The sequence below is a fragment of the Triturus cristatus genome, chromosome 7, assembly GCF_964204655.1.
Source record: "Triturus cristatus chromosome 7, aTriCri1.1, whole genome shotgun sequence".
Classification (NCBI taxonomy): Eukaryota; Metazoa; Chordata; class Amphibia; order Caudata; family Salamandridae; genus Triturus; species Triturus cristatus.
The window spans coordinates 561,162,981-561,184,172 of record NC_140590.1 but is presented as its reverse complement, the minus strand read 5'-3'; the positions used below and the strand labels follow the sequence as shown (position 1 = coordinate 561,184,172).

At 48.7% G+C, this 21,192-nt stretch overlaps 1 protein-coding gene across 3 annotated transcripts in view; it reads right to left on the bottom strand.

The window, feature by feature from the left end:
• HID1 (HID1 domain containing) overlaps positions 1–21,192 on the bottom strand; it is a 221,874-nt gene that overhangs the window by 23,325 nt on the left and 177,357 nt on the right. For all 3 annotated transcript variants that reach the window (XM_085617068.1, XM_085617066.1, XM_085617067.1), the window contains exons 16-17: positions 10,092–10,172; positions 9,497–9,588 (exon numbers count right to left, since the gene is read on the bottom strand). In XM_085617068.1, coding sequence (XP_085473194.1) covers positions 9,497–9,588; positions 10,092–10,172 — 173 coding nt within the window. The remainder of the gene's footprint in view (positions 1–9,496; positions 9,589–10,091; positions 10,173–21,192) is intronic.

Here is a 21,192-nt window from a genome sequence, read left to right as displayed (position 1 = left end):
GCTTTACATGCTAATGTATCCGTTGCTTTACATGCTAAGATTATACTGACTTGTATCCATTTCTTTACATGCTAAGATTATACAGACTTGTATCCGTTTCTTTACATGCTAATGTATCCGTTGCTTTACATGCTAAGATTATACTGACTTGTATCCGTTGATTTACATGCTAAGATTATACTGACTTGTATCCGTTGCTTTACATGCTAATGTATCCGTTGGTTTACATGCTAAGATTATACTGACTTGTATCCGTTGCTTTACATGCTAAGATTATACTGACTTGTATCCGTTGCTTTACATACTACTACATTTTGAAAACGAGTCTATCGTCCTCTATATGCTTTAACTTTGTGGAAACTGGCGTGTCTGTAGTAGTTTACCTAATGGGGAATTGGAATATGTTATAGATTTGTCTTCAAAACTGCTTGTAAGAACTATAACTTTGCAGCCAATATATTTATTGCATTCTGCTGTAAGGTGCCCAGTATGATGTCATTGTTTTTAATACTCTCTCGGAGAGAACCCTCCAAAGCCCCTTCAAGAGGGCGGGCTCACTGGTTATGCTCGCTGACTCAGTGCAACATGGGGCTAATATTACAAGAGTATCCATGGCTGTTTATGTTTCTTCGTTCATCTCTGTGTCTGATAAGTTATTAAGCCCACGGCAAGGCTTCCTCTCCGTTTTGTTCCTTCAGCACATAGGACCTCAGAGGCTTCATCTGTAAACCTGGAGAGGTCAGCAGAGCCCAGTGACCATGCGGACATTCTAAGCAAGTGACGTAAGCACGTCAAGCAGCACAGACGTCGAAATATCATTCAAGACCTGAGAGGCTTGAACCCATCCTCAGGAACTGGTGATGGAATCCCCTCCTTCAACCCAAGCATTTTGTTCGATCTCCTTTTGATATGACTAGATTGAACCACTGTTTTGGATGAAAAACCTTTAATTCATCCACAGGTATTGTTAATGGTCAAAGTGATGCATTGCTTTCGAACTCTTTTTGCAGGACTGCTCTTAAATGGTTCTCGTTTTTAGGTCTCGGCTGCGCTTGCGCAGTCTCGCTCCGAGATTTAATGTTTTCAGAAGAGGGGCTTGAACCCACCCCTCTTCTCCCCTCTTCTCCATTGGCTGGCCTCTTAAATGCTGGTCAGCCATTGGAGAAGAGCTTTGCCTCTCCAAAGAAGCCCCGTCTTTTTCGGATTCGGGGGCGTGTTTTTTACTTTCTTTCTCTCCTCTGGAATGTAAACATTCCAGCCAATGGCAAGAGGAGAGAAAGAAAAACACGCCCCCAAATCTGAAAATGCCGCTGCGTTTCTCCGAGGCATTTCTGCTTGACCTCGGAGAAAGGCGGTGGTGTTCAAGGCGATTCCCTCAACGACTGGTACGCCCAGTAGCGAAGCCAGTGTGTCACAGGCCTCCGAGCAAGGAAAAGCAATTATAATGAACGCAGTTTAGAACGAGAAACAAACTCCTAAAACGTACCAACCATGAGCTGGGTGAGGAGGGTTTAATTTGAGCCGGTGGTTACATTTGGGGCCCACCAAATTTTTTTTTGGGGGGGGGGGGGGTCAATGGTTTATTAGACACCCTTGAGATACGGCACCCGTGTCATTCCACAACGGCGCTGCTGCACTTCTGTGAAAACCTTTGGGCACTATTCGCATTCCTGTGCAAATTAAGCACCGGTGAAAAATGCACCTATTACAGATTATTAATTTTCTGTGTGTGTGGCTCTGTGTGTGTGGCTTTTTTTTGTAGGTGGCTCTATGTGTGGTGGCTCTGTCTGTGTGTGGGTAACTGTGTGTGTGTAGGTGGCTCTGTGGGTGGCTCTATTTGTGTGTGGGTTGCTCTATGTGAGTGGCTCTGTGTGTGTGGGTGGCTTTGTGTGTGTAGCTCTGTGTGTGGGCACAAATGCAATAGGTCTCGCAGTTGAGAGTGATTAATCTATTGACATTGTAAATAACAATGCAGTTTCTTTAAATGTTTTAAAAACAAAAACAAACAAAAATAATGTCATGAGCAATGCCAATAGCTCTAACTTTAACAATACCGAGACCATTGCATTGTAATTGCTTGTTCTATTTTGTAGAATCAAGCAAGGCTTTAAGTGGGCCGGGTCTCACCGGGTCTGAGCACCGGCAGTTTTTTAAAGGGGGGCTCCAAATGGGTCTCTATCGGACTCTGTTTTGTGCCCTGGCACAGGCGGTCTGTTTTTTCCCCCGAATGTAGTGGAGAAGTCACAACATAACATCATGCCAGGTGAGCGTTGCAGGGGAAGGGAAATCCTTTAAAGAGAGTCATTATCTCTCTCGATTTCCCTTCTCTTTTTAAAACTCAGGAGCAGCAGCATTGTCACGGTGTCACCAGGGCTGTAAGGGGAAGCGTTTTCAATATTATATACAAGCCACAGTTGCTGCTTATTTATCTTATGCAACTATTATTTATCATATGAAACTAACAACCATTGACAAAGCCAACAGTCCTGACTGGTTGTAGGTATGATGTTACTTTTTGTATCATATCTGGATGCAATGACAGAAACAACAAAATACAAGTCGGGCGGCACCCTAAGCTAAACATAAATTTTAAGTTTACGTGTTTTAAGCCACGCCCTTAATTACATTGGCCACGCCCCGTTATGAGACCCCCCAGTTTTTTCATCCCACTTAAAGCCCTGGAATCAAGGTAGTTCAGGCGGAGGCCCCTTGGTCGGACTAGTATGTTGTGCTCTTTGGAGTCTGCCAGGGATCCATCCTACCTCCAACATTAACTTGAGCATGGAGCAGGGACTTGATGATCCAACAGAATGACAACGACACCTAAGGTGTCATTCATGAACCCGACAGACTGCCTCTTCCCTATATGAAGGTAAATCCGCACAAAATGGAAATTCCTTGGCCGACATCCTTCCCAATGGGATTGCCTATCCACTATTGGCTCACTACTCCTCCTTTCCCAATGTTAGATGCTACTGTCCGCTCACTGAGGTTTACTCTAGATTCCGAGCATGAGATGAAAACTAATGTTGCTAAGCAGGTTCAACGCTGCATTTGCTCTAGCAAATTAAAAATAATAATTTCTCCACCTGGCTTGTGTTTCTTTATTGAAACTCTGGAAATTTCCAGGCTGAGTGGAGGCAATTTTCATTTGGTTGCCCTACATGCTTTACCAGTGGCAGTGCTTAAAATAACATATTTGGCCATTGAAACATACTCTGCTGGAAAGCTGTGTCATAGCTGTCTAGGATAGGTGCTGAATTGGGATAATTACTAAATAACAGACCGAAGGGAGGAGCCTAGCGCGCAACCAAGATGGACGCGTAGGCACAGGGCTCCCCGGACCCTTGCCGCTCCTCGCAACTTATCCTGACATTATCCTGGATTTGTGGACGGATTCTGGAAGATGAACCTTGGCTGAATCCATAACTCTTTTCAGAACGTAAATCGGACCTGGGAGACCTGAAATATAGCGTCTTGCATTTTGGAGGCCCACCTGGAAGCTGTGCCCGGTGCTTTGGTGACCTGTGGGGCCGGGGAGTAGTTGAACAACAACGGCATCGGAGCCTTGCCAATGACCGCGCCCCCACTTTCAGTTTCGCTTTTGCACTTCTGCATGGCCTGATCGAGGAGCTACTTCGCGCGGCTGGGGTGTCCTCCGGCCTTTGTACTGGACTGATTTGTGCCTTTTTCTCCACTCTTCCGAGCGGGCTCTTGGACAGTCTGTGTCTGCTCTGCTGGCACCCTTTTGCTATCGGTCCTGGCGGACCCCTCCGGTGAGCATCGCTCAACATGGCGGGCAAGGGGGATCCCGAGAAATGGAGGACCAAGACATCCCACCGTGGGGGACCAGCCCAGAGTAACATCATGGATCGTTATACCCAGGTCAAAGGATCCCCCGTGGAGGACTCTGGTGGTGGCCCGTCCGTGCCCACGGAATTGTCGCTGCAAGACGTTATGGGCGCCATCAACGGCATAAGGGAGACCATCGCCCGGCAGTACGAGGCTCTGGCCCGTAAAATTGACACGGTTGCCATTGATGTTACGTGAATTCGGGCGGATCTCTCTAAGACTAACGAGAGGGTTCAATCGCTGGACTTGAGGACATCCACTCTTGTTACGGATGTATCAGACCTCCAGGCAACTCTTGGCGATCTAAAGTCGGCAAACGACACGATGTCCCGGCGGCTGGAGGATTTCGAAGGTCGGGCACGACACAATAATATCCGCGTCATAGGTGTACCGGAGACTCTCGACAATCGTCCGGTGGACCTCATGGTCGAAGATCTCGTCCTCAACCATCTTGCTCCTTCTGGCCTGAGCAAGTTCTTCGCCGTGGAGCGTGCCCATCGTGTCCCGGGCGGTAGGCCTCGACCAGGAGCTCCCCCGAGGCCTATTATTGCAAAACTTTTTCATTACAGAGACCGGGATGCGATCCTGCAGGCCTCGAGGGTGCACGGCCCAGTTAACTATGAGAATGCCTCCGTTAACTTCTTTCCGGACTTCACCCAACTCGTTCAGAAACAGAGAATGGGCTTTCAGGGGGTGAAGCGCCGTCTTCGAGATCTGGAACTTAAATACTCTATGCTTTTCCCTGCCAGGCTTCGTGTGGAATATGAAGATCGGACTCTCTTTTTTGAACGCCCCGACACTGTGAGTGACTGGTTAGACTCCCTGCCGGACCGGGGCGAACGATCTGGGCGTACTGGCGGTGCTGAAGGCGGAGGGCCTCCGCAGGAATGATTCTTGGTCCTCTACTTGACATTTCCTTCTGCGCCCAGCCAGGTTCTACTTCAATTGTATATTTTGTCTATTAATGTTCTGTTTGGATGCGGGCGGGGACGGGTCCCTTCCCTCCTCTAGGGTCTTTTTGTAGCATGGGATTGTTAGGGCGACAGGCACACTGCAAGTTGGGGGGGCTGTATAGTCCGCAGGGGTGCAGGGTGGGGGGAGTTGCAATGGCGTGGGGGTGGGAGGGGGTCAGTGGTTATTGGGTTGTGTGTTTTTTCTTTTCAAGGCGGTGTGCTTGTTTCCTTTCAGTTTTAGGTGTCTGGCTGCGTGCCCGGGGACACCAGCTTCTTGTGTTGGGATGGGGGGGGACGGGTTGAAACTTATGTCTTGGAACGTCAACGGATTGGGGGACCGTATCAAACGTGGGGTTGTGTTGCAATATTTGCGCCGATTGGCCCCTGATGTGGTATTTCTTCAAGAGACGCACTTGGTGGGCAATGTATGTCATGCCATGAACAGGGGGGGTTACCGACTGGTTGCACATTCTGGCTTCACCACTGGATCCAGAGGGGTGGGCATCTTGCTGCGATCTTCCCTCCCGCTTGAGATTGACAAAGTTACTCTTGATGATAGAGGGCGCTATGCGTCCTTGACTGGACGGTAGGAGGGTCAGACCCTTTCATTGGTCTCGGTCTATGTTCCCCCGGGCCTCCAAACCTCCACTTTCTCTGATGTGGGTCGTATGTTACTTGAACTTCCTGATAGTCTCTTGCTTGTGGGTGGGGATTTTAATTCCGTGATTTCTGGCGAGTTGGATCGTTACCCTCCCAGAGCCCTCTCTGCCGCCCAGGCGTGGCTCGGCGGGTTCTTGGACACTTTTGGCCTAGTGGACTGCTGGAGGTTGATACATCCGACACAGAGTCAGTACACATTCCACTCCGGGGCTCACGGGAGTCTCTCCAGACTAGATTATTTTCTTATGCCAGCGGCCCAGACCAACCGGGTCCGGGAGGTTAAGCACCTGGCCCGGGGCATTTCCGATCACTCCCCATTGTGGCTCCTCTTCGATACCGGGATGCGATCCGCCGGGCGGGTCGCCCCCATTAACCCCTGGTACCTGCGTGACCCCAAGATCCGCAAGGGTCTCATTAAGTCGCTTGACCAGTATTTTCTTGAGAACGAGGGGTCCGTCTTGTCCTCAGTGTCCTTGTGGGAGGCTTTCAAAACGGTTCTCCGAGGACACGCCCTATCCCTGATCGTGGAGGCCAAGAAAGCTAAGAATGGGGAGGTGGTTGCGTTGGAGGCTGAGATATCGGAGTTGGAGGCTGCCTTGGAGACGGCCGTCACTCAGGACGGGCTCCACGCTCTCAGCCTGAAGCAATTCGAATATAAGTCCCTTGTTACGGATGCTGCTCGGACACTGTATAGGGAACAGCAGGGTAGGCTGTATGATGCTGGGGATAAGGCGGGTAAATTGATTGCTTGGCTTGATAAGAAGGAGAGAGTGAATCGAGTGGTCCCCGTGCTTCAGACGTCGGAGGGAGTGAGTGTGACTGACCCTGGTGAGATTGTGGAGTGTTTTGCTGATTTCTTCCGCGCTGTGTACTCCCCGGTGTCTGATAGGGATGAGGCTGACTCCGGTCACTTGTTGAAGGATATTGCTTTGCCCTGCCTGTCGGTGGATGAGCGTGAGCAGTTAGATGCCCCGTTATCGGTCGACGAGATTGCTACCGCGATTCGTTCCCTTCACTCAGGCAAGGCTATGGGCCCCAACGGACTCCCTATTGAACTTTACAAACTGCAACCGGATAAAATTGCGCCCTTTCTCCGTCGTATGTTTTCGGAGTCGCTTGAACTTGGTTCTCTCCCTGCTGACCAACGTCTGGCCACTATAGTCGTGATTCCCAAGGACGGTAAGCCTCGGGACTGTTGCACCTCGTACAGGCCTATTTCTCTGTTGAACGCCGAGCCGAAAATCCTTGCCAAGGTTCTTGCTAATCGCCTGCTTACTGTTATCTGTGACCTGGTGCATCCGGACCAATCCGGTTTTATCCCGCACCAGAATACAGCCCTTAACTTGCGGCGCCTACATGGCGTACTTGCAAGGGCAGAATATCTTTCAGAGCCAGCAATTGGTTTCCTTGGATGCCACGATGGCCTTTGATACGATAGAATGGCCGTATCTTTGGGCCTCCCTTGCAAAGTTTGGATTTGGGGCTGGATTTATTAGTTGGGTTAAACTCTTATACGCTGCTCCGTTGGCTCAGTTGGTCGTTAATGGGAGGGTTTCCCGGTCCTTCGTTCTTGGGAGGGGCACTAGGCAGGGGTGTCCGTTGTCTCCCCTGCTCTTCGCTCTGGCTTTGGAACCGCTCGCTGCTTGGCTTCGTTGGGAACCGTTGATAAGAGGGATCCAGTGGGCCCCTGGCTTCGAGGATCGAGTTTCGTTGTACGCGGATGACATTCTCTTGTACTTCACCTCACCACGTCAGTCACTCAATGTGCTCTTTGACATCCTTACTTCCTTCGGCAAGAACTCTGGTTTGATTATTAACTGGTCCAAATCTTGTGTCTATGCTATATCCGGTGGCTTTCCTCTCTTGCCTTCTCGTTTTCCCATTAAGGCGTCCCACTCCGGCTTTACGTACCTGGGGGTGTACGTCTCATTGGACCCGGCGGTCCGCTACGAGCATAATCTCCTCTCTCCACTTCGGAGATTGAGGTTAGACGTGGCCCGTTGGCGTAAGCTTCCCTTGTCTCCCCTCGGTCGTGCGGCGCTTTTTAAAATGATGTCTCTTCCCCGATTCCTTTACGCACTTCAGAACTCCTTTGATATTATTCCGGCGGCCTACTTCCGGGAAGTGGAGAGCTTACAGAGGAGGCTTGTTTGGGATGGTCGTGCACGTATTGCTCTTGCAAAACTGACTCTCCCCTGGTATCACGGTGGGCATTGCGCTCCCGGACATCAGGAGGTACTATTGGGCCTCCCAGCCATCTGCTATTAACCATGCAACGTACGCACCTGGTCCGAATCCGGCTTTCGAAATGGATAGATTTTTGTTGCCTGGCGGCAACTTTAACAGAGCGCTTTACTCTCGATCGGCTGGGAGGAACTTAACCGGTCCCACTAAGATTGCTGTGCGAGTGTGGAGGGCTGCGAATGTGGCCATGGGCTGGAATGAGCGTCTGACGGGTGCGACCCCTTTGTTTGCGTCTGAGAGATTGGGAAGCCTCTGGACGACGAAGGGCTTTGAGCGTTGGGACACGATTGGCATCAGTAGAGTGGGTGACCTCTGGGTGAAGGGTGCGGTTAAATCCTTTGCTGCGCTGCAGAGTGAGTACGAATTGAGTGAGAGGGAGTTCTTTCGGTACGTCCAGGTTCGGCACGCCTTGCTCTCGGCCTTCGGGGCTGGGACTGCAGTCCCTGTGTCTTCGCCACTCGAGGACCGCATACTCGACGGTCACTTGCCCGACAGTACTATTTCCCTTATCTATAAAAAACTAATAAACGTTCGGGCGGATCTCCTCGTGCGCCTTCGGGAGGCGTGGACCGGGGATGGTGTGGAACTGGACGATGAGGATTGGCAGTCTGCGCTGTCCTCCCCTAAGGAAATGGCCATACCCGCGCGTCTCCGTCTTGTCCAGCTTAAAATTCTCCACCGTGTCTACGTGACGGGCCCTCGTTTAGTTTTGATGGGTTTTTCTGAAGACAGGCTCTGTAGGCGCGGCTGTGGGCTCGGCGCCACTTTTCTCCATGTTCTCTGGGAGTGCTGTGAGGTGGCGGAGTATTGGCGCCGGGTGCATGCTGTCATGGAATGCGTCACTGGGGTCGCTTTGTTGCCCGAGGCTCGCCGATGTTTGTTGAACGTGTGGGAGCCTAATGACTATAATGCGGCTCAGACTCGGTGGGCGGCCCTTGGGAACATGATTGCTAAGAGGGACATCGCACAGCGTTGGGGTTCCCGATGGCCTCCCACCGTGTCAGTATGGAAGGAGAGCATGGATTGGTGCATGTGCAGAGAGAAGACTGTGTATGTGTCTCGGGGTAAGCCGGGGGCGTGGGGTAGAATTTGGGGTCAGTGGAACGCATACCGAGGAAACATCTGCACGCCCCCCCTCGTGGACACATCTGATGCTGCCTTGTCCCCCTGATCCTGAGGTTCCCGGACTGTTACATTTTATCTGTAGACGGTTGTGGCTCTCCCGTCGCCCCCACCTCCCCCTTGCTCATCCTCATTGTCCACCTGAGGGTGGAGTATGTATTGTGTAGTTCCCCGGATGTGGTTAGACGCCCCTTTTTTGATGGTTTCCGCCTTGCTTTTTGGTGTTATTTTATTTTCTTTTTTGTTTGTATTTCTAAAATCTGTGTATCCTGATAACCTCTGAGGTGCACTCTGTAATTTGTTAATTCGGCTGGGCCCCAGGGGGCCTGTTGCTGCCGTGATGTTGTTTACCATGTATATATTAGCGGCCGGCCCTGGTGGTTGTAGACCCATGTTTGTATTGATTTTTATGTATAATAAAGGTTTTCTCAAAAAAAAAAAAAATTAAATATCAGACCGAAGCAGATCTGTACCCTTACAAGGCAACACAAGGGGAAAGGGTCCAACTGGTGATTGCTAGATGTCAAGAATTGCATCCCTCTTTGTTCCCCAATGTCTTAGCATTTCAAAGCAGGTGAGGTGAATCTTGACTTCCAAAGTTGTATCAAAACTTCTTCCCGTACCTTTTACCACCTATGAAGACACACATGAAAACACACACTTACTTGTCTATGCAGATCTTTTCAACTTGTGGCACGAGCACCTGTAACAGCCTCATGATTGTTTGCAGGGGAAGCTTCGCCTTCCAAGACAACACCTGCAGGACAAAGGTCACCAAATCAATTCCTTCTTTTCTAGTCGAGAGAGTTAGAGAAAATATCATCCCCACACACGAGATCTCTGTTCCAGGAAGATGCAGATTAGACCCCTGGGAGACGCATCACAACTCAACGCGAGGCTGGGGCATCACAGGTCACCACAAGGCAGAGGAGGCACAGCTCAACAGACGAAGAGAGAATCACAACTTGGAAAAGCCAAAGCTTAGCATAAGAGGGAAGAATCATAGTTAAGACTAAGGCACATGAATTCCAAACAAAGCTAACAAGATCAAGAATCCCATGCATTAATTTATAGTTTAGTAAGATTCATGGAATCCTAGTGGCCTCAGGCTTCACCAAGTCACACTTGAAATGCCTCTAGCCTGGAATCCTAAAAGTCAGCGAACACAAGAACACACTAACACACACACACACACTCACACGTGTGCTCTCTCCCCAGTGCTGTCAGTCCCTTTGACCCCTTACTCCATCCAACACTCACCCAGTCAGGTGTGGGATTCCACTGTGTACTGGAGGACACACTGGAGAGCCGTCGACGATCCCGCCTGGACTGAGAACCTTCCTGTAAAAGAAAAGAAAAAAGGGCTGAACATGGAGAAATTCTGCAACATACAATTAGCCGTAGCGTCAAGCACACATCCTACTCTTCCTTTTACATGTTCTGGCGCCAGATCTAGGTGCCATCAGAAAATCAGCTAGAGTAGCTCTGGCTCGCAAGACTCAGGTCACCAATTATTTCCCACACAAACACTGACCTTCCTTTCTCAATATAATTATTCTATACTACTGGGACGATGGCAATACCCTTTCTGGTAGGTTGATCCTGGGCTCCTTCAAAAAAAGTATTGAATGCCCAAAAATATACAGGCAGGACAAATCTTCGATAAAAGACTACAAGCATCTGCCCTAAAGTATCTACAACAATTTCCTATATCTATACTCATCCAATGTGAGATACTCTGCAACACCCACAATATGATTTAGGAAAAGGCATCATATCTCTTGCTACAGATGGTTTAATAATGCCCAACCCTCACATATAGTCAGGCCAATCTCCTTGTCATCCCCACCACCAAGAAATCCAGACTGGTAGAAGAAAAGAGTCTTTGGGTGCTCCACTTCTCTGAAACAGTCTAACTTACCTACATCAAAACAGACACAAACGATCAGCCCACCTTCAGAAAACAGTTAAAAAACATCCGGTTTTAAAATCAGAACGCAAATGCCTCCCTATTTGTCACCCTCACATACTGATTCTTTGTTATTTTTTTACCCAGGTGCCCCCTTCCATTTTCCACCTTTCCACCATCTTGGATGTAGTATACTCTCTAGAAATGTATCTCTAATTGCATGTAGAATGCAAAACTCAACCCACTACATACATTCATATGTTCCCCCTTCCACATGACATCAACCTAAAGACAATGTCTCCACTTCATCTCACATTTTAATCCTCTCCCACATCTCAAGCCCAAAACCGTTTTTCATCTTATGGTCTCAAAATATATACCTCTTCCACGCCTCTAACACATCCTCAATCTTATTCTCATCTCATCATTCCAAGCACTGAACCTATTCATATGTCACGTCTCACTATCCCTTGCTCTTTACCTCCCCTACATCTCAGACCCAAGCTTGGATTCCTTTTCTTATCACAGTCCAATGGCCCAAATTACTTTCAAATTTTTATAGCTCAAGCCTCTCTGGCATTTACTCTACACAGTGCCTTGCCCCTATCCAGTGATAGCCTGGATCTTCCAGATTTTGAATCACTTTCTAAGGTTCTTCTTACAACCAAACCATTTTCAGAAGACCACTGCAATCCTGCTATGATGGCAAAGTAATGTGCCCTCTCTGCCCCCTGTGCAAAAAGAGCGACCATGGATGACATTAGCTCAAGGCCTGAGGCAGTGAAGAGCAACTTCTCCACACCATATCTCAAAGTGCATGTATGGGGCCCTTGTGTTCTAAACATAGCTGAAATCACATCATGAGTGCCCATGATTCAGGATGACCCTGTGGGCCTGGGTCTTACGGGGCTACTCAGTGCCAACGGGTTTAAAGTCTGGAGAGGTTATTATGGACAGACATGAATGTTTCAGAGAATGAAAAGCAGAAGTGCTGCTCAAGGCTGCAGTGATAAAGAGGATTTATGAATACTGTAACATTCCAGCCTTCACTAAGAGATGAGTGGGGAGCTTGCAGGGGGAGGTGGTGGAGAAATTCCATATGGAGAGACTGTGGAAGTACAGATGGTCTTAACAGGAAAACAGTTTTGCAGAAAGAGAAGTGGGAGATTATGGGGTACAGAGGTGTGCTTTGGAGTGGGTGAAAAAGGGTGTAAGACAAGTGAATATACTTCAGAAAGAATGGTCAGTAGCAGGCACCTTTTTGAGTTCGTCTCCCAGGTCATCTCCTACCCAACTGTTCATTTGTTTTCTATACCCTTGTCAGCAGGACTGCAACCAACTCTCACTCCAGAGCCTGCTCTCTCTTCAAGTAGTTCAAAAAAAATTCTTTCTCTTCACCCCTAAATCAAGTGTCCTTTCTCTGCAAGTAGGTTTCTGCCCTACCAGTCAGTTCCCACCACAACATCCTCACTTAATGTAAACTCTTATCCCTATGTCTACTTCTTTAAATTTCAACCCTCCCTCCAGGGAAAAAGATCATCCCAATTTTTTTTTCCTGTTTTAGGTCAACTCTCACCCAAGTCTGTTCTTAATCTTACTTTCCGCTCTCTCCCCAACACTCTATCCTCTAACTCCGGTGTTATCCAGGCATCTGCTCCTATCTCATTTGACCTCTCATTTTCTTTCAAGGTCAACTCTCACCCAAGTATGTTTTGGCCACTTGCCATCCTCTCTACTCTCGGCTCTCACAAAGGATTCCCTTTATACCTTAAAACTGTATCAATCAGAGTTCTACTCTCCTCTAAGGAAAGTACTCACTCAATCATACTCCATCACTCACCTTCTCCCCAACTGTTGTACTTTCTCTCTAGCTCAGATCTTATTCATCTCCCTCACCCAGGTCAACTTTCCCATACATCATCTAAACCCAAGACATGGCAGAGCCACCTTGTGACTTAGCAATGGACGCTGGGGGCAAAGATACACAGACAAGCATCTAAGGCAATGTGAAAACATATCTTGTTATGCTCAATATATTTAAGAACTGAAATGTGTGCAACTATAAAATATTCTGTTGTGCATATATTCACTGTGAGCAAGTTAGAAAAATGATTTTATTTTTCTCTCACTTAGAGGTGACCTCTCCCAGTCATCCTCGTTTCTACCCTCAATGCTCTAGTCAACACTTGCCAGGTAAGCTCTCCCACACAAGCCCTGTCCTGTACTGTTAGCTATCATCCATACTTTTACATTATAAAATGATCTTTGATAGAAAATCTAGCACTATCATGCAGTGGCAAGCAGGTCTATCTGTGGGGACCCTCAACAATTAAAGTACCGGAGTAGGACTTGGGGTTGGAGTTCCTATTCGTGGATTTGTTGATGCTAAGCAGGTCTGCCAAGTCGCTATCTATCCTAGGAATGTACCCTGTGATGTACTGTCCAATACCAAATGCTCTGGGCTAATGCAGACAACTGGAGTGAGTGCATTCCTCCCTGTTTTTGTAGGTAGAACATGGCAGTAGTATTGTCTGCTTTAGATCACGACTACTTTCTGCTGGATGAGGGGAAGGAATGCCCCGAGGGCCAGCTGTATAGCTAACAGTTTAGGTGATTGACGTGCAACCTCTGGTGTGTAGGGGCCCATGCGCCTTGGATGGTGAGGTCCTAGAGCTGTGTTCTCACCCAGTGAGAGAGGTGTACATGGTGATGGCCTCCTGTTGAACTGGGGCGAGAAATGACCGTCCTGCAACAGGTTGTCTGCATTCCAACACTGCAGTAAGCGATGGGTACGGCCCCATATCAACACTGGATCCTCCAAATGACCCTCCGCCGGAGAGCAATGCGCAGCTAACCATTGTTGACTGTTACCTGATGATCCAACTAAAAAAAGCGGCAGTAGTGGTTGAAATGCTTGCACCCTTGCAGGGCTGGGATAAGCCTACCTTAGCGGGAGTCGAGAATAGCACCGAGGAAAAGATGCACTTGGAGGGACTGGTTGTGAGATTTGGTCACATTGATGATGAAGCCTAGGCTGTGAAGGACTTGTATGGTGGTCTGAGTGTGCGCTAGGCATTGGTGCTGCGTGACACACTTTATCAGCCAATCATTCAGTGTTAGAAATGAGGGTCTGTAGTTGGCAGGTTGTTACCCTGTCCAAGTAGGGACTCTTCTTCCTAGCCAGGTTAAGGGGGATACATTTCTAAAATAACATCTGCTCACCCCCTTGGTAACTTGGCATGAGCAGTCAGGCTTATCTCAGAGGGAGTATGAAAAGCATTTGCAGATAACCAACAGTAATACAATGAAAGCATTACAAAAGGACACCACATCAGTTTTAGAAAAAATATCCAATATTTTATCTGTGCAAAACAAGACCAAAAATGATAAAAATCAACCATACAGTTCTTAGAAATAGCAAAAAGCAAAAATAGACTTAAAATAAAGTTCCTTGCAGTTGATAGCTCTGTCTGGGGCTATTACAGCATCTTGAACAACAAATCCAAACAGTTCTGGCTGACTGCGGCTTCGCAGGCCAGCTACAGTGTCAGGAAGACCTGCAAACAGTACCTTTAGAACTGCAGGGCATCTGTGCCATCGCGATGAGCCTCGAAGAGCTGGCGCCGGTGAAGGCAGTCGGTGAAGGAGTCTTCGGACCCTTTAAGTCACACGAGTTGCAGATGGAACTCCGTAAGGTTAAAGTCAGGAGCACTGGCTTCGGGCTGTGGTGCGAAGTGCAGCAGTGCGGCGTGTGGTGCCCTCAGGTAGCAGTGCAGGCAGCGGCTCGCTGGCAGTCGCCCAGCGGCGTCGGTGAGACCAGGGCTGCGGTGCGAAGTGGGGCTGTGCTCGTTGCGGTGCGCAAGAATATGGTGCAACCAGTGGCAGAGTCATTACTGAAGCGATGTCGGCGGACCAACTGGAATCGTTAATGTCAGTGTCAGTAGGCCAAGGCTGCGGTGTGGGACGGTGCAATGCAACGTGTAACTTATGAGCAGTGCCATCAAACCACATTGCAAGCAGCGGCATCGATGTTGGCGTCGTTGGGGATACCAGGGCGGCGGTGTGGAGTGAGGCGGTGCAAAGTGCCGTGCCCACAGATCACGGTGCAAGCAGCGGTTTGGAGGCGACAGGGGTGAGACCAGCGTTGTTGTGCGAAGTGCAGCGGAGTAATCTGTGGTGCCTTCAGGACACAGAGCCGGCAATGGCGTCGTTGATGGCGTTGGGTTGCTTTTTTTCTGTTGCAGCACAAAACACAGTTCCCAGTGCTGGTAGCAGATGATCTTGAAGTCTTTGCTGTTCCTGGGACTTCTTGAACTGGGAGCAAGTTCTACCTCAAGCCCTTCAGAAGCTGAACAGGGGGCAAGTTCTACCTCAAGCCCTTGCAGAAGCTCAAACAAAGAAGGTGCAGAAAGTTCAGTCCAGTCCTTTATCCGCCCAAGACAGAGGCAGCTACTGAAGGCCAACACAGCAAAGCACACAGAAAAGTGGTAGTTCCTCCTCACAGCTTCTCCAGCTATTCTTCTTGGCAGGTTCCTTGATCCAAAAGAGTTCTAAAGATCTGGGGTCAGGCACCCAATATTTATACCACATTTAATCTTTGTGCTTTTTGTGGCAAGGGTCTCTGAGCCCAGTCCAAATCAGTTCTGCCCTCTCTGGCCCAGCTTCACTACAGGAGGTGGACACAGCATTGTACAGAGGAGACACTGCCTATTCAGGTGCTAGTGAAAACTCCTCCCACCACTCTAAATGCAGAAAAGGCCTATTCAGCCCAACTATGAGTCATGCAGTAAAGGCAGGACACACCTCAACCCCCCTTGTGGCTGTCTACAGTGAATGCACATCCCCAGCCCCTGTTACTCGAAAACCACACAGTCAATACACAAACCAGCAGAGGCCCACAGGATGGTTAGGCAAGAAAAAACCTACTTTATAAAGTGGTATATTCAAACACATAATCTAAAAATCATCTTCACTAAAAGATGTATTTTTAAATCCTGTGTTCAGGCATACTAAACTCTATTTCTCCATCTTGTCCCAATGGAACGTTAGGCTTGAACGATGTTACAAAGCAACTGCCATGTAAGCCTCTGGCACAGATAGCCTGTCAATAGTGAAAATCGAAATTGGCAGTATTTCACTATCACACACACCAGGACATGTCCTACCTTTCAACATACCCTGCACATGGGGGTACCTTGGGCCTACCTGATGGGTGCCTTACATGTAGGAAAAGGGAAGGTTAGGGCCTGGAAAGTGGGGGCACTTGCCAGGTCGACATAGCAGTAAACACTGAGCGCACACACAGCATTGGCAGGTCTGAGACACCTTTGAAAGGCTGCTTGTGCGGGGGGCACAATCAGTGCTGCAGGCCCACTAGCAACATTTGATTTACAGGCCCTGGTCACACACAGTACACTGTACTAAGAACTCAGTAGTAAATTAAATAAGCCAAACATGGAAACACCAATCCATAAACACAATTTACAGTAGGAGCGCTTGCACCTTAACACTGAACAGAAGTGACAAAGTGCACAGAGGCACTAAACCAGCAAAATGAAGTCCAACATACACCTGAAAACAGGAGGGCAAAAAGACAGGTGAAACACACCAAAAGATGTCAGTTCTAACATCCAGGTAACGAAACACGTGGATGAGATCCGTCTGAGGTGAGCGACTACCACGGCTAGACACTTGGAAAACACAGTAGGGCTGCGGTGGCCCCATAGGGCAGTACCTTGATCTAATAATGCTGGCCACTCGCCACGAATCGCAGGTATATTCGATGCGCCGGGTGGAGAGCTTTGTGAAAGTAGGCATCCTCCATATCGAGGGCGGTCATGGAGTCATCTTGCTGTAGCAAGGGGATGACATCCTGGAGTTTTACCATGTGAAAGTGCTCCGATAGGATGTACTTGTTACGAGCCTGAGGGAATCATTCATTATAGTGAGCACAAGCCCTTGCCACAATATTGCAATGGTACTTGTTCTATGGCTCCCTTGGCGAGTAACGCATGCATCTTCTCATGGAGCAGATGCTGATATTCCGTGGGCAGTTTGTGTTTGCAGGGAAGAATGTTTGGTGGTGAGTGCGTGAGTTCTAAACAGTACCCCTCATCTATGATGTCGAGAACCCACTGGTCGGAGGTGATTTCCACCCATCGGTACAGTAACCCCTGCAGTCTTCCCCAAGTGTTTATTGATCGGGGAGGACAAGTGCGTCACTGTTTTGGCAGTGCAGTCCCTTTGGGAGCTGTGTCCTTTGCCCTGTTATTATTCCCCTCGGGGCCTTCCCTGTAGTAACCCCTTGAGGGAGTCTTTTGCTGTTGTCTGTCGAAGGTGGTAGAAGTCTCCAGGGTGGGAGATTTTGTTGCACTGCGATACTGGGAGTGGTGAAAGAAGCTGCGGGAAGCTGGTGTCTGGAGGACCACCATAGCTTTGTCTCTATCTGTGCCTTACTTGATCTTTTCTAGCATCTCACTGACTGGCGGTCTGAAGAGATGCTCCCTACTAAAGGGCACGTTCAGGAGGTGTTGCTGGACTTCTGGCTCAAAGCCTGAAATTCGCAGCCATACATGACGGAGGCGAAGGACACAAGTATTTATACTGCGAGCAGCTGTGTTAGCACCATCTAAAGTGCACCGGAGGTTAGTTTCGTAAATGATTTTCCATTCCGCCACCAACTCCTGCCCCCGTTTTTAGGTCTCGCCTGACCCAGCGCATGCGCTGGTCTGGCGAGACTTATTGAGAGGTCTCTAAAAAGTGCTACCAGGCCAGCCTAGAGCTACAGTGCATGTGCGCGGGCGCGCGCGCCGCGCTTTACCGCGATAACTTTCACTTTCGCGGCCTCACGGCCGCTTTTATGTTTGATCGCGATCACTTTCGCGGCCCCACCGGCCGCTTGACATAGCCAATAGGTCTCGCTTTTGGGACCTTATAAGTATTTAGTTATGCAACTGTTGCATGGCTAAATACTTATAAGGTCCCAAAGGCGAGACCTTTTGGCTATGCCAATGCTTGTTAATATTGTTGTGGGAGATGTTGGATAAGGTCCTGTATCTGATCCCAGTGAGCCTGATCATACTGGGAGAGAAGCCCCATGGAACTGGCAATGCACCAATGGGTGGCAGACCGTGCCGCAACGTGATTGCCACTAATCTTCTTATTCTTCCGGTCCCAGGTGTGGGAGGGGGGCATTCTCTATTCCCTGGGAGTTTGCACTCTTCCTAGCATGTGGACAACTAAGGAATTGGGGAATAACTTCCCCTGATGAAGGGCGGGTCGGAGGGAGAAGCCTTGAACTTTTTGTCCACCTAATGTGTGGCTACTCGTGTCTTCAAGGGTTCTTTAAAGATGTCCCCAGCAGGCTTAAGCATGCCCTTTAGCAACGGAAGCTACTGGAGGAACCGCTGTGAGGAAGAGGAGTTTCCATGACGAAGTATTCTTCATCGTACTGGACACGAAGTTCCACCTTGTGAAAAGTGGCCGCCCTAAGTAACACCTCATGCTACAAAGTGGTCCTGTGCGAGGGCTTCGCATGGAATAGGTCGAGATCTGTGTCTGCTGAGACTTCCACGTCCTAATCGTCCCAGGGGTCAGAGGCCTGCGCTCAGAGGATCATAGGGATCAAAAGGATAGCTCGGTTGTCCACTCCCCCTTAAATGTTAAGAACCCTGTGTTGAATGTGACTGAGGGCCCAAATGCAGCAGAGGAGAAGTAGGGGCAGAAGGAGGAGGATGGTAAGTAATAAAGCAGTGGAGAGGTGCACCTATTGTGGGTTCTTGTGTGTTATCTCAACAAGGGGTTTGAGGGCCTCCTCGAAAGTCAATTTCCTCTTATGAGAAACCGAGTCTTTAGGTGGCTGTGGAGGCTTGACCACGATGCGACCAGTGCCATGCTAAATGTGGATACATTGCTTCTTGGCGCTGAGCTGTTTTTGAAGCCATTGGAGTAATGGCTGGTCGAGAGCCTCAGAGGCAGCAGTGCGCATGGCAGCGGGTGGCAGCCTGGAAGAAGCAGAGGAGGTTTAACGTCCAGAGCGCACCAAAATGGGCTTCAGGTCGGTCAATCTCAGCTCTTTTTGTTTCGGCTCAGGGTGCCTCTGCACGAATGTCTTCGGTGCGGAGTGTCTTGTTTACGACGATGTCAGAGATGCAGTCTTTGGATCCGGCACCGAGGCTGCCATTAATGTTGACGCTCAGGGCTTCGAAGAGGACTTTGGCACAGTTGTGATGAGTGCGCCGGGTCCGGCTCGGTAGTTTGGAGCCAACCAGACACAGAAGCTCAAATCTGGCGCTTCCTTAGGGTGAGTGGCTTGTGGGATTGTGGTTCTCACTGCAGCCTTTGTTGGTAGACGCTGGACCTGTGGGGAATCGCCTGGAGCCAACGCCTACGGTGAGAACGTCTCTTCGATACCGGAAACAGACGGCGGGAAGTCCTCCTCCGCTAGATCCCAGAAGAAGTCCAGAGTATCCTCTTCCTCCCGTCAATACAGCATGGAAGCCGAAGTGATGCATCCCGCTCTTCGATTCTGAAGAGTCTTCTTGTTAAGGAACACAAGGCACTTCTCAAAAATCAAAAGAGGGAGGGAGAACTTAAAATTCCACTCAACTTCCCTTAAATGAACATGTAAAATCAAAAGGAGTGGAAGAGTTGTGTTGAGATGGGGGCTGGGGTGGGTAACACCAAAATTGTTGTGCGACCCTCAACAGGCTAAGTCCTTCAGTGTGCACTCCAAGACACGTCCTCTCCAGCCTGCACAGGGCATGTCGCACAGGAGTCCTCGCGATGCTTAGATTACAAGCAGACGTTACAAACCTCATGTAGATCTATCCTCGGGTACTTCGCGTGGCAAGTCGGGGAGAACCGGAAAGGCGTCCTTTCCATCACGTGAATATTCTTGGATGTCGAAGTGCTGGTAGGCCAGAGCTGCTGGGCCCTGAATGGTAAAGACTTTCGACTGCAGGACGAAGTTGAAAAAATACACAACGGTGGAGCTCGATGAGTACATGTGATTGAAGAGTCAACAAGTGACGGATCTGAGGGCTCAACGAGCACACCACCCAGTGTTGAACCGGAGCTCACAAAGAAACATCTGAACCAGACAGCAGAGAAAAACAATTTCACAATGCAGCTGATGCCCATACGCATTGCCGGAGATAGGTGGAGTCACTCTACCTCGTGACATGAAAAAACTTCTTTGAACAAAAACAAGTTGTACACATCCAAGCCCAACAGTAGATGGCAGTACTATACACAGAATGTATATCTACGGCTACACATGCCCCAAACATTGTGCATTATAGACTTACAAGGTGTGAGCTTCGATGTAGCCACTGTGCAGAAACTCTGGAATTTTCTACAGTACAAGGCACACAATCAACACTGCCAGTACAGGGTATTTTCATTTGATGTTACATTTGTTTAACATGCATTTCCAAGTGTTTTTGCAGTGGTGGGAGTGCACCTCAGGTGACAGAAGAGATTTGCTAGATGACTGGTAGCTCAAGTCTAACTGCCATCAGAAAGTGTTTTAAAACTTGCAAAAGACAACTAATAATCTGAAAAATATGATGAGCCAGATGAGATACATAAATAAGAGGTCCTCATAAGCTCAGCTCCTTCCACACCAGGGAGTAGAGATGTACACAAGAGCCTTGAACAAGTATTCTTTAGAGAACAGGCAGTCTCCTATGTACCTGAAAGCCCTTTCCTTTCTCCTCGGATGCATTCTCATTATGTTAAATGTATTTCTTCCTGGGTTCAATGGCATCAAGCATCCTCATAAATAACAGACCCCGACGGGAGTGCAATGAATATTACTGGTGGCAGAAGTTAGGAAAGTGGGAGGACAAACTACTTTTTCTTCTATTGCTCATGTTGAAAATCCATCAGGAGCAAGCTGGCCAACTCCACAATATGAACTACCTGAACAAGCCCCTGCATCCTCCGGAACGAGGCCCAGACCAGTTCATCTCTATAGCAACTGCAAACTTGTGAGTCTTCATATTCGTACATTAAGAGCTCAACCTCAGGCGGGACACTTGAATGACTGACTGCTCAGGTGGGTTTTTTATATGTTTTTCGACCAATACCCCTTCTGCAAAAGGTGCTCACCATGCTAAAGTAACATAGGACAACGATGCTGCCATCTCACATTAGCCACACCAGTGGGGCTACCCAGACATCCATATACTGTCCAAAGCACCACTGAGGAGGCCTCTGTGCAGGCCACATCTCCTGACCTGGATGTTGGGAAAAGGACCGCAAGGCAGCCTTCCCTTGGTGAACTTTACCATGTAAATCCAACTACTGGTAGTGCCAGAACACACGGACAATCTGAATAAGGTCAAATGCTCAGTGTTAAGAACTCGTAATGTCTTCAAGTGAAAGAGCTTTCTATTTTGAATGCCTGGAGATGCAGTGGGGCCTGAGTAACTGCCAGGAAGAGACAGT